The sequence below is a fragment of the Scardinius erythrophthalmus genome (genome assembly GCF_964197995.2).
Source record: "Scardinius erythrophthalmus genome assembly, chromosome: 2".
Classification (NCBI taxonomy): Eukaryota; Metazoa; Chordata; class Actinopteri; order Cypriniformes; family Leuciscidae; genus Scardinius; species Scardinius erythrophthalmus.
In genome coordinates this window covers 27,165,607-27,179,633 of record NC_138222.1, presented here as the reverse complement: position 1 = coordinate 27,179,633, position 14,027 = coordinate 27,165,607, and the positions used below count along the sequence as shown (strand labels likewise).

The 14,027-nt window shown below is 43.5% G+C and overlaps 1 protein-coding gene across 1 annotated transcript in view; it reads right to left on the bottom strand.

The window, feature by feature from the left end:
- The window catches only part of col4a5 (collagen, type IV, alpha 5 (Alport syndrome)), a 66,949-nt gene that overhangs the window by 22,552 nt on the left and 30,370 nt on the right, over positions 1–14,027 (bottom strand). Inside the window, exons 3-17 of the mRNA XM_081348754.1 lie at positions 8,097–8,186; positions 7,927–7,971; positions 7,805–7,849; positions 5,094–5,156; positions 4,930–4,983; positions 4,787–4,813; positions 4,604–4,684; positions 3,044–3,106; positions 2,824–2,859; positions 2,696–2,737; positions 2,524–2,616; positions 2,265–2,318; positions 1,438–1,494; positions 1,290–1,334; positions 1,154–1,207 (exon numbers count right to left, since the gene is read on the bottom strand). Coding sequence (XP_081204880.1) covers positions 1,154–1,207; positions 1,290–1,334; positions 1,438–1,494; positions 2,265–2,318; positions 2,524–2,616; positions 2,696–2,737; positions 2,824–2,859; positions 3,044–3,106; positions 4,604–4,684; positions 4,787–4,813; positions 4,930–4,983; positions 5,094–5,156; positions 7,805–7,849; positions 7,927–7,971; positions 8,097–8,186 — 849 coding nt within the window. The remainder of the gene's footprint in view (positions 1–1,153; positions 1,208–1,289; positions 1,335–1,437; positions 1,495–2,264; positions 2,319–2,523; positions 2,617–2,695; positions 2,738–2,823; positions 2,860–3,043; positions 3,107–4,603; positions 4,685–4,786; positions 4,814–4,929; positions 4,984–5,093; positions 5,157–7,804; positions 7,850–7,926; positions 7,972–8,096; positions 8,187–14,027) is intronic.

The following is a 14,027-nucleotide window of genomic DNA, read 5'->3' as shown; positions in this document are numbered from 1 at the left end:
ACGAGTCATCCAAAAATATTTGTAATGATATTCGGGTCGCGGTCGGTCGGGTCGTTTGAAATAAAGATGCCAATTAAACCTTTGTAATTTATATAGTACTAGAGAGCATATGAGCGGAGTGGAGCGGTGAGAATCTCCGCTCATCGCTCACGGAAATGTTCACCTCTCCGCTCCCCCGCTCAACATCAGGCCGCTCCGCTCATTATCGCTCAGCGCTCAACGCAGTTTGCTCCGCGCTCCACTCAAATCGCCCCCTGCTCGCTCCAAAAAAGGAAAAAAAATCTACATGTATATCACTTTTAGCTTAGACCACAGCCTTACCTCCTAAAGAACTAATGAGCAACAACAACATTTTTCAAATAGAAATGTTTTATTTCAAATTACAAATTAGGCCTATGTAAGAAGGAATATAGCCTACACAAAGTCCTGTAAAATTAAACGAATAAATGGGCCTAATAATATAAATAACAATTATATTAACAAAAATATAGCCTACATACATTTTTTAAAAGTAAATTTATTAGGCCAGAATATTGATAAGTGAACTTTTGCGCAACGCGCACGATTAAAATTTAAATGGACTTATAGGACTATCCATTGTACACATAACTGCTGTAAAATAAAACGAATAAATTGGCCTAATAATAAAGGAAGCTTTTTTTAAAAAATGCGGGTCAGGAAGCGGGTCGGGTACAATATTTTTTTTTTTTTTTTTTTTTGCGGTCCGAATTGCGGGCGGGTTAGATAAAACGTCGGGATGAAGACATACTTCGTCCTTCATAAAGTTGAATAAATATGTTAAGAAATAACATGAGATCAAATTAAGAGTAACAAAGTGACACAAGCAGATAAAGTGTAGTATCCTGGGGTCACGTGCGTGTAGGAAGTTCCATCACAGTGTTTGGCTGATCATGCTGTCAGTGCGACATTGTCCATGTTTACTCACAACATGTATGCAATTCTACCTGACAACAACATTCTAATTTAAATTAATTTGAAATGACAAAATGATCTGTGAGTGAGCTGGTTTTTCATGAACGCTCAGCTCAGCTACATTAATACTGCACCTCTGTGCGTGTGATCATCATTAGACAGTGTTTACTAAGGATTTGATGGCCTAATGTTGTGTTTTGATGACACGTTCAGTACTTACTCTCACACCATCTTGTCCAGGTAGACCAGGAGTACCTGCATTTCCTTTGTCACCCTGAGAAAGAGATGTGACAACAGCATTAAAGAATATCATCAGTTTGGTGAAATGTACTAAACGTCTATTGTAGACAGCTTACCGGATATCCAGAGAGGCCTTGTTCACCATCTTTGCCGGGTTTTCCCTTATAAAAATAAATATATCACCGAATACATGTCATAAAACGCTGTCTTTTGTAATCTGTAAACATAAACGAGTAGTTGGGGTTTCAGTAGGCATTAACTCACCCTCTTTCCAGGTTCGCCAGGTTCTCCTTTGTTACCTTTCTGGCCCCCTTGCGGACCCTGTCAGACAAAGACAGGAATGTTAATTATAAATTGAAAATAAGCAGGTAACACTTTAATTTAGGGTCCAATTCACACTATGAACTAGTTGCTTATTAGCATGCATGTTATTAGAATATTTGCTGTTTATTGGTACTTATAAAGCACATATTAATGCCTTATTCTGCATGACCATATTCTACATTCCTTAATCCTACCCCATATCTACACATCATCATCGCAGTTTCCAGGTCAATCGCACATTTAAATAAAGTTGTCAATCCAAAAACTTTGCAAAAACGCAGCATGAAAAACTAAACTTGTATTCAGATTGTGAATGGGTGATAAACAGAAAGCAAGAGAAGATCTTTTCCTTTATAATCACTAAGGCTGTGAATCTCTAAAGCACAAGCTCACTGAATTCTGCACTCTTGCGAAAACTCCTGTTATAATAAAAAAAGTTCTTAATTGTTCAATGAATCTCTTATTTACATCGTGTTTACACTTTGCTGGTTTTGAAGAAAGGATTAGCACCTACTAGCACCTCTAATTGGCCATTCCATTCACATGCTCAACAGATATGATTGTGATTGGCCACAATGCTTGTAAAAACATGCTGTAAATAGAAACATTTGACGCTCAGAGAGCACTCAAACAAACACGAACGAGAGCGTTTTAAAGCAGCGTCTATCAACTGGTAACGATGACTGGTAACGATAGTACTGGTATGACGACTCTAGTTTTAATGAGTGTGGAATAGAATGAAAGGAAACAAAAAGAAAGATACATACAGGGGGGCCAGGGGGGCCTGGATAACCAGGATCTCCAGGTGGGCCGACATCACCCTATTAAAAGACAAACAACAAAACATTAATCAAAACACATATATACAAACGTTTGATGGGACCTGCTATCAAGCAATGTAACTCAAGAACATTGTACTATAAAAAATAAATATATATCATTTATATTGTCATGATAAAAATACCTTTATATCAGATATTCTTAATTGGGCTGTGAGTAAAAAATAAATAAATAAATAAATGGTACCTTTTCTCCCTGTTGTATGACTGTATCAGGTAAGCCTGATACTTCGCCAACCTGTCCTGGTGGTCCTGGAGGTCCTTGTAATCCACGCTCACCCTTCACACATAAACATATGCACATTAAAAACCCAACTGTTAATAAACCTGATGTATATATTGTTTAACAATGTGCGTACCTGCGCTCCTTTGGGTCCTTGAAAGTTCAATCCCATGTTTCCCTTCAATGAAAAAAGACACATTAGCACTTTGGCAAACCTGAGATAAGTAAAACCTGACACTGTTTAATTGCAGCCTTCAGACTTACCTTCGGGCCTGGTGGACCAGGAGGGCCTGGGCGACCCTGAAAAAGAGTGGAATTTTACACATGAAATGAATTATAGCATTGCAAAATACTAAATCTGTATGAGCCAGCAGTATAAAGGGTAACATAGATTCACAGCCCTTCATCTTAAATGTGTGTGGTGGAGTTTAAATCACACAAGCTTAGAGCTGCACAAAAACAGAAACTGCAATCAGTGTCTTACCTCAAACCCTCTGGGACCAGAAGGACCAGGAGGACCTTGAGGACCTGGTGGTCCGGGATTCCCCTGTATATGGTAACCAGAGGGTTACTGTATGAACTAGAGTCATTTCACATTTCTTTATTGACAATTCAAGAAATCCAAATATATATCTCTATAATTTATTGGTATAGTATGAAAGATATCTATTTGTGACTTCATATTCCAAGAAATACAGCCATGATTGTGACAAGTCTCAACTGTGAGATATCAAGTCACAATAATGAGAAATAAAATTTGTTATTTATTTTAGGGCTGTCAATATTAACTCGTTAATGACGCATTAACGCAAATTATAAACACTAATATTATTAACGCGTGATTAATGCAGCGCACATTGTCTGTTTGACCCGTGGCCTAGCCCGTAGTTGGAGAAATGAAGATGCAGCCATAGACAGTAAAGGATGCAGCAGCAAACAGAAACGGAGAAAGAAAAAGGTCTTCTGGACAGAAAATTAAAATACAAAACGATGTCTGATGGTTCTTTCGACAAGCCAAAAGTTGTCTGCATTTATTATCGATGTGAATTAAGTTATCACTGCAGCACGTTGAGTTTAAAATATCACTTGATGATCATTTTGGTCCATCATTTTGCGAGCAATTGTTGATAAAGGAAATTTTCGCACAATATTGGAAATATTCACATTTTAAACCAAGAAGACGAGTTAGTGGATATCACACAAGCAATGTGCAAACTTTGCTCTAGAGTTATGCCGGTGGAGAAGTCTCAAACAAACCCCAGTCAATTAATCACTACAGAAAGTGAAAGCAAAAACATCTCACGCTGAATTAACGGTGCATATTCTCTCAGAGACGATGAGAGCTGAATCTTCAACTTAATGATAACAATATATAACTGTCTTAATTTATTTTCTTAATATTTCTCTTGTGGCCCATAAGTAGTGAAAAATTAGAAGAGAAGTATTTCGTCTTAAACAAGTTGTTTTGAAATGAGGAATAAGCTAATCTAACTAATTTCGAAACTCGTCGGTTATAGGGGGATGCACTATAAAATTATTGCGAGGAAAATTTATTGTAATATTAATATAATAATAATAATAATAATAATTTAATACATTAATTGGAAATGTCAAATACTCTTGATAAGTTCCTTGGAAAAACATCTATGACCTTTAAAACATGCTATATGTCTTTAAGCTATATGTTGAGTATGGTTTCACTAATAATAAACATACATTTGCATAAAGCATCCATATTTTTCCATGCCCATGTTGATTAAAGTATTAAAAACTCGGAAAGTATTAATTTAAGGTACATTTAGAACAGATAAAAATGTGCGATTAAGTTGCGATTAATCACGAGTTAACTCATGACAATCATATATTGATATGAATGATCCTCACTTGAAAGGGTACACAGTAAAATCCACTATGAGTGAATTCCCATATTTGGGTCAAATTATGCTTTAATTTCAGAGTTTTGCCCCAAACTCACGGGAACATGAGTTTTACTGTAATCTGGAAAAAGTCTGGTTCTGTTGCTGATTAATCTGTAAATGCTCACCCTTGAGCCTGGTCTGCCATCAATGCCAGCATCCCCATTTTCTGAAATTCTATTTTCATAGAAAACTTCCCCAGGGTCCCCCTACAGGAGAAAAGAGAAGGCATTTATAAACATAATTTCACACAAATCCTTCATTACGGATATGTAATATGGATAATACGGATTATGGAATCAAAAAATTGCCTTTTGTCCCATAGGACCTGTTAGACCCTGTGGAGACAAGAAAGTATTAATTATTTAGAGAATAATGAGTTCAGTACTTTGAACTGTGAGTGAGTGCATGATAGTATGCTTGCAAATTTGAAATGTGACAAAGCAATACTTACTATTCGACCCTCTAAACCTGGAAGGCCTGGACTTCCTGGGAATCCTCTTTCACCCTGTAAAGAAAAAAAAAGGTTTATTTATATTTGTTTGCTCTTTTTTAAGTTTTAATCCATTCAACCTGTCCGTAAACTGATGAAGGCTTGTTGTTTGTAGTGTTTCATACTTTAGTTCCATTACAGCCTGGAATTCCTCTGGGTCCAGGTGCGCCATCCTGTCCTGGGAGACCCTGTCAGTCAAAAACAGCACATACAATCTTATAACTATTAACATTTAGAATGCGAAGCAAGAAGCAGTAAGACGACAGCAGATTGGCACACTTACTGTATGTCAAGAGAGCCTTACATGATTTCAGAGAGAGTGTTCGAAAAAAATACAGCCCGTTTACCACACACGGTTCAAAAGTTTGAGGACAGTAAGATTTTTTTATTCAACAAGGATGCATTAAAAGAATCAAAGTAAACATATTTACATTGCTAGAAAAGAATTCTGGTTGCACTTTATTTTACAGTACATGCACTTACATGTACTTACAGTGTAATTACCTAAGAAAGTACTGGGTAATATAAGGTACATGGGTTAAAGGAGTAGTTCACTTTAAAATGAAAATTCTGTCATCATATACTCTCCCTCATGTTGTTTCAAACCTGTATGAATTTCTTTCTTCTGCTGAACAGAAAGGAAGATATTTAGAAGAATATCAGTAACCAGGCAGTTTCTGGGTCCCATTGACTTCTATAGTAGGAAAAAAATATACTATGGAAGTCAATGGGACCCAGAAACAGTCTGGTTACTGATATTCTTCTAAATATCTTCCTTTCTGTTCAGCAGAAGAAAGAAATTCATACAGGTTTGAAACAACATGAGGGTGAGTATATGATGACAGAATTTTCATTTTAAAGTGAACTATTCCTTTAAGGTTAGGTTTAGGGGTAGGTTCAGGATTAGTACCTAGTTATTACCCAGTTATTGCAATTACTATAATAAATACATAGTACGTTCATGGTTAACAGGATTGTAAAATAAAATGCTACCAGATTTCTTTATCAAATAAATGCTGTTTTGAACTTTCTATTCAAAAAAGTTTTACTTTTCCACAAAAAAAAAAAAAAACTATTTTTGATAATAATCTTTGATAATAAGAAATGTTTCTAGGGCACCAAATCAGCATATTAGATTGATTTCTGAAGGATCACGTGATCAAAATTATTTTTAAATTGTAATAATATTTCACAATATTACTGGTTTTACTGTATCTTTAATCAAATAAATGAAGCCTTGGTGAGCATAAAAGACCTGTTTCAAAAACATAAAAAAAATCATACTGACCCCAGGCTGACCACAAACTGAATGGTGTGTACAGTATGTCTACTGTATGTCTGTCTAGGGCTGCAACTAACGAGTGTTTTCATAATCAATTAATCGGATTAATTAATTTACTAACATGTTATTCTACATCCTGCCAAATGTTTCCCTCCAAACAATGTGCAAACTAAAAGTTAAAAAAATATAAAAACATATACATCTGTCTGCTACATATTCAGTGCAAAAAAGTATATATATAAAGTAAAATATAAATATTATAACATAAGCTCACAAAGCAGATGTTTAACAAAACAGACATACTCACTCTCTGATGTGTTCTGGTTTAATAATGGCAAATTGGTCTTTGCTGTTGGACAAACTGTTTTGCCAAATGTAAATACATGCCACATTAATTTTAAAGCATTTTCTGACCACTCTGTGGTCTCATTTTTCAAATTAGTTTATTCCATAGCAATGAGTTTTTTTGCAAACTATGTCAATAATGGAGACATAATTTGATGATTTGATCTACACCACGGTGCACATTTAAACAGTTAAAGGGTAACTCTCGCCAAAATGCAACCTAGAGTCTTTTTGTTAATCTACCCGAGGCGAACTTTCGTTCAAAAGCATAATTAGAATGGAAACGCCACTTTTAAGTTTGACCATATTTTTGTTTTTGGTCAAATTGCCTTTTGAATGGGAGTGCTTGGGGCACTACTATTATAGCATCAAAAAACGCTATTTTTAAAACACTAAGAAGGCTCGACACAACATGAAACTTTGCTGGAAGTATCACCAGGGGCTCTACACATGAACTCGAGCATTGAGAACATTGTTTGTTAACACAGAGTTTACTAAAAGGAAAGATTTTGAACAACTCACTGTAGAGCTGTGTCAGCCGGCATTTTGACAGTCATAAATAGTCGATCTCCGAATGTGAATGAACTGACTCTGAATTTTAGTATTGCTTTTTATATAAGCATCTTCTTTCAAATACAAGGTCATTATTGATTTTCACTAACGACAAAACAACAAATTATCCGTGAGTTTATATGGAACTAAGCTTTAGGAGCTTTCCATCTTTATTCTCCTCCCTGTTACGTTGCATTCGGAGATCGATTATTTTTGACTGTCAAAATACCGGCGGACACAGCTACTGTGAGTTGTTCAAAACCTTTCTTTTTAGTAAACTCTGTGTACATGAGTTCATGTGTAGAGTCCCTGGTGATACTTCCAGCAAAGTTTCATGTTGTGTCGAGCCTTCTTAGTGTTTTAAAAATAGAGATTTTTGATGCTATCATAGAAGTGTCCCAAGCACTCCCATTCAAAAGGCAATTTGATCGAAAACGAAAATATGGTCAAACTTAAAAGTGGCGTTTCCATTCTAATTATGCTTTTAAACGAAAGTTTGCCTTGGGTAGATTAACAAAAAGACCCTAGGTTGCATTTTGGCGAGAGTTACCCTTTAATAAACTTCACTGTCAACTATTTTCAATTTGGATTTATTAATTACTTCTTACGGCTAATATAAGGTGTTATTTTCAAGAAAGCCCTCATTGATTCACTCACTGGGATTCCTGGTGTTCCTGGGAAGCCCGGCAATCCAGGAGGTCCCTGCAAAAACACAGTCAGTATTTGCTGATAACTGTGGATCTATTATGAGCCAGAGGCTGTTACTGAGAAACTCTCACTCTTATTCCTTTGCTCCCCACTGGCCCTGAAGGTCCATCATCACCCTGTGAAAGAAAGAAAGTCCAGTCTTAACAGAAGCAACAGTATAGCTGATCAGTAACAGATTCTGGTTGAACAGCAATTATTATGCTTATGATTATATTAATATCATCATGGCCTGACCACTGACCTTCTCTCCACGAGGTCCAATCGGCCCCTCTGGTCCAGGAAAACCTGGAACACCTGGCTGGCCTGATAAACCTGGAAACCCTCGATCACCCTGTCATTAAAAGTTAGGCAAATATTTAAAGAACAACTTAAAAGAGACCAAAGACATTAAGATTAACGTTACAAAAAAATTAAACATAATGCACATAGAACAAACAAAAGAAAATATAAAAAATACTGTAAATATTAAAGAGATCCAATCAGACTAGTGTCTAAGGGCATGTTTACACAACAACGATACTAATAACGGAAACGTTTTTCCTTCGCGTTTTTCGCGTACAGAAGACAATATTGTCAAAACGATCCCCGGTCACATGGATCCGCGGAAACGACTAAAAACGCTGTATTATACATGTCAGGCCAGTAGTTGGCGATGTTACTTTGCAAAGAAACACTACGTGCTTAATAGACTGAACACATAATATGCAAGAAATTTACCTCTTTTTTAAAACTTTATTTTTATTCTTTATCCTTTAAAAAAAAAAAAAAAAAAAAAAACCGAAACAGAACCCCCCCCCCCCCCCCCCCCCCCAGCAACAACAACATACAATCACATCTAAACAAGACAGAACAATCGTTCGGTCACTCATACATTCTTACATAAAACAACCTTGATGAAAGTATATGTCAGATGATACATTGGTCAATAAACATGTCATATAGTCGTAAACACAATCAATTTTTCCCAATACTGCAAATACTTATCCATTTGTAGGTTTAAAGCGAAAGTAATCCTCTCCATATTTTGGACACTGGTCATAATGTCCAGCCGTTCAGCCTTTGTTGGGGGTTCAAATTGTAGCCACTTTCGTGTTACAGCTTTCTTGCTGGCTGCTAATAATATCTTTAAAAAGTACTCGTCTTTCATCATCAAATGAGCTGCTAAGTTGCCCAGGTAAACTGTAGAAAATGAGCAGTCAATTCCATCACTGAAAATAAAATGTATTACTTATATTACCTCCTGCCAATATGACTGAATGGCTGGGCAGCTCCAGAACACATGAAAATTTCCTCCAACATAGACCACTTCCCTTCTCGCAAGTCTGAATAGATTTTTACAAAGTATCTAATAAGATTCCGCCAACAGAATTCTCTCCACACACCCGAGCTGGTAGAAGTCGCCTGTACAGAACAGATATTCAGCCAGTCTTCCTCTGAAATACCTAGACCAGATTCTTTGTCCCATTTTAATCTAACCTTATATGTTAGATTATAGATATAGTTTTGAGACAAGTTTCCTATTATCCTTATTTGTATATATGTTGATAAAAAGATCAGTTAAATTGGTGTCATGCTTCTCCATGTATCGTATCTCTTTATTAAAATAAGTCCTAGTTTGTAAATCATTTTTTACCAGACCATATTTTTCAGAAATCGTCTCGGTTACTGATGTAACCCTCGTTCCCTGAAGGAGGGAACGGGAGACGTAACGTCGACGTGACGACGTAATTGGGATCACTTCAGGGAGCCCTATCAACTTCGAGTGTCTACAGAACGAGCCAATGAACGTTGGCGTGCGTGAATCGCGTCACGCGCCCCGCCCCGCCGCGCGGGTATAAACAGGAAGCGGGCGCACGCACACATTGTTTTTCGCTGAGGAGCCGAGATTTGTGACGGCCATGCAGCGATGGTCAGCAACGGTGGCAACGGGACGTTACGTCTCCCGTTCCCTCCTTCAGGGAACGAGCGTTACATCAGTAACCGAGACGTTCCCTTTCAGTCGCTCACGTTCGACGTAACGTCGACGTGACGACGTAATTGGGATCCCATGGAAAACGCCACGGTTGCTGCCACATCCAGCGCCCTACGCAAGACTCTCAGACCCCCAACTGCTGGGGCGGAAGATCTGCGTAGAGGGAGTTCAACTGCTGTTCCATTATACCCCACACAGCGGAACTCTTGGATAACACTGGGAAAGCGTACCTCTCCAGGGGAAAGAACGCTGCGGAGCCACATCCTGCCCGAAGGGAGGTAACATGTGGAGAATACACATATGGACTGGCCGAAGGGGCAGTGCGACATATGGAATGTCACTGGGGTGGCTCCACCCGAAGGGGGAGACACACCGGACAGTGACGGCAGAGCAGACTCTGCCAAGGGAAGACACGGGCTCACCGCAGGGAACTGGTCGTGGAAGAATACACATATGGGATCGCCGCAGGGATCACCACATATGGAACCCAGCCTAGCACAAGTTACACAAGCATACGAGCACTAGGCCTGGCGTCGGACGCTCCGCAACGTCCGACTGCCGAAGGGGTGCGGAGGAACTCACAGGGTTCGCCAATGGGGAACTCGACTGGAGTAAAAAGCGCACGTATCCGTTCCTAGGAAGGGAGTGGCGCAGCAAGCCGACACTAGAGCGGGAACTTCGGTGTTACCGGCTAGTAGAAGCGAGCACACAGGAAGAAACCGGCTCAACACGTAAGCTATAAAACCTAGCGAACGTGTTAGGTGTCGCCCAGCCCGCAGCTCTACAGATGTCTGTCAGCGAGGCGCCGTGAGCCAGCGCCCAGGAAGAAGCGACACTCCTAGTGGAGTGGGCTTTCAACCCAGGCGGGCAGGGCACGCCTTGGGCTTCGTAAGCCAAGGCGATGGCATCCACTATCCAGTGGGCCATCCTCTGCTTGGAGACAGCCTTCCCTTTCTGCTGGCCTCCGTAACAGACGAAGAGCTGATCTGAGGTCCTGAGGCTTTGCGTTCTGTCCACGTACAGACGCAGAGCGCGAACGGGACAGAGAAAAGCCAGGGCTGGGTCTGCCTCCTCCGAAGGCAGCGCTTGCAGGTTCACTACCTGGTCCCGGAAGGGAGTGGTAGGAACCTTGGGCACGTATCCGGGCCGGGGTCTCAGGATGACGTGAGAGTTATCCGGGCCGAATTCTAGGCACGATTCGTCGACCGAAAATGCATGCAGGTCCCCTACCCTCTTGATAGAGGCCAATGCAACCAGGAGTACTGTCTTACAGGACAGAATTTTTAACTCAGCTGATTGCAGAGGCTCAAAGGGTGGTCTCTGAAGTGCCGAAAGGACCAGAGACAAGTCCCAAGAGGGTATAGAGAGTGGGCGAGGAGGATTCAGTCTCCTCGCTCCCCTCAGGAACCTGACGATCAGGTCATGCTTTCCCAAAGACTTACCATCAACAGCATCGTGATGTGCGGCAATAGCGGCAACATACACTTTAAGGGTGGAGGGAGACAGCCTTCGCTCCAGCCCTTCTTGCAGGAAGGAAAGCACGGCTCTGATCGAGCAAGATCGGGGGTTCTCCTCGTGAGAGGAGCACCAGTCAACGAACAGGTTCCACTTCAACGCATAGAGGCGCCTCGTAGAGGGGGCTCTAGCGGAAGTGATGGTGTCAACTACCGCAGGGGGTAGGTCACCTAGAACCTCCGCGTCCCGTCCAGGGACCAGACATGGAGTTTCCAGAGGTCTGGACGCGGGTGCCATAAGGTGCCCCGTCTCTGAGAGAGCAGGTCTTCTCTCAAAGGAATGGGCCAGGGAGGGGCTGTCGCGAGGAGCACTAGTTCCGGGAACCAGGTCCGGTTGGGCCAATACGGCGCAACTAACAAGACCTGCTCCTCGTCCTCCCTGACTTTGCACAAGGTCTGTGCAAGAAGGCTCACTGGGGGAAACGCATACTTGCGAAGGCCCCGGGGCCAGCTGTGTGCCAGAGCATCCGTGCCGAGGGTCCCCTCGGTCAGAGAATAGAACAACTGGCAATGAGACGTGTCCGGGGCGGCAAACAGATCTACCTGAGCGGTCCCGAAGCGCCTGAAAATCAGCTGGACCACCTGGGGATGGAGTCGCCATTCTCCCGGTAGCACCTGCTGCCGTGAGAGCTCGTCGGCTGCACGGTTGAGCAGGCCCGGAATGTAAATGGCACGAAGCGACCTCAGATGCTTCTGACTCCAGAGGAGGAGATGGCGGGCGAGTTGTGACATGCGACGGGAACGTAGACCACCTTGGCGGTTGATGTACGCAACGGTCGCAGTGCTGTCCGTACGGACCAGTACGTGCTTGCCTAGTAGCAGCGTTTTGAAACGGCTCAGTGCAAGACGTACTGCTAACAACTCGAGGCAGTTAATGTGCCAATGCAGTTGAGGCCCCGTCCACAGACCTGAAGCTGCATGCCCGTTGTACGTGGCCCCCCAGCCGGTGGTAGAGGCATCCGTGGAGACCACAGAGTGCCTGGACACTTGTTCCAGGGGAACACCTGCCCGCAGGAAGGAAGGGTCCGACCACAAGCTGAGAGTTTGGCGACAGTGCGGAGTCACTTGGACCCGGCACGAGCCGCTCTGCCACGCCCATCTCGGGACTCGATCGTGGAGCCAGTGTTGGAGCGGCCTCATATGAAGCAATCCGAGCGGCGTAACCGCGGCTGCAGATGCCATATGCCCCAGGAGCCTCTGAAACAGTTTCAGTGGTGCCGCTGTTCTGCGTCTGAGCGTGCTCACGCAGTTCAACACTGACTGGACACGGGCCTCGGTGAGGCGCGCTGTCATGTTGATCGAGTCCAACTCCATACCAAGAAAAGAGATCCTCTGCCCGGGGGTGAGTTTGCTCTTTTCCCAGTTGACCCGAAGCCCTAGGTGGCTGAGGTGACTGAGCACCATGTCCCTGTGTTCGCACAACTGCTCTCTCGACTGGGCCAGAATAAGCCAGTCGTCGAGGTAGTTGAGGATGCGAACACCACGCTCGCACATGGGAGCAATGGCCGCCTCCGCGACTTTCGTGAAGACGCGGGGCGACAGGGCCAGCCCGAAGGGTAAGACCTTGTACTGATATGCCCGTCCCTCGAACGCAAAGCGGAGAAACGGTCTGTGTCGAGGGAGAATCGAGACATGAAAGTACGCGTCCTTCAGGTCGATCGCTGCAAACCAATCTTGGGGACGGATGCATTTGAAAATGCGTTTCTGCGTAAGCATCTTGAACGGTAGCCTGTGAAGGGACCGGTTCAGGACGCGCCGGTCCAAGATTGGTCGTAACCCACCACCTTTCTTGGGTACAATGAAGTACGGGCTGTAGAAGCCGGTCTTCATATCGGCTGGAGGGACCGGCTCGATCGCGTCCTTCGCCAGTAGGACTGCGATCTCTGCCCTGAGCACAGGGGCATTGTCCGCCAGAACACGGGTGAACAGGATGCCCTTGAAAGCAGGGGGGCGCCGGGCGAACTGAATCGCATAGCCGAGTCTGATGGTACGGATGAGCCAGCGAGACGGGCTGGGAAGCGTTAACCAGGCTCCCAGAGACCGAGCAAGCGGGACTAACGGCACCACAGACGTACCCGGGGTGGGGCAGCGCGGCGGAATGCAGGGACCCGACTCGGACGGCACAGCGGCCCGAAGTGGGGTCTGAGTGTGTGGTGCAGCACATACCTGCTTCCGTCGAAGGGCAGAGTGAGTGTGAGGAGGCGGGAGCACGTCCGGAACACAGCCACTGCTGCTCACTGGCGATGAAAGAGGGGCTCGGGAGTGACAAGGCATGGCGGCGTCGTCGACTGCCAAGCGCGCCCTCTTGGGGCCCAGAGGTTTCAGAAATTGCTCTTTTTTTGAAAATGTGGGTACCACTGACCCGTGGGTCAGTGGCGGAACAAAAAGAAAAGGAAACAAAAGATTCTCCGCCCGGCCCTCCACCGGGGGAAGGAGTGGCGCCTTCGCCATCTCCTGAAGAGCAACTTGATCCACCTCCGGGCCGCCCGTCTCAGGGTCGTTTGCACCGTCGCTTGCCTCCTGGTTTGGCAGCGGCCTGGACGGGCGGGGTCGGCTTCCTACGGCTTGCTCCGCGCTGAGGCCTGGATGGTTGCTGCTGCTGCTGGGGCTTAGCGGGAGCGGAGGACGCCGCAGAAGGCCGACCTCGGCGACGAGTAGACGGAGGGTCTGCGGCCGGCGGACGGGT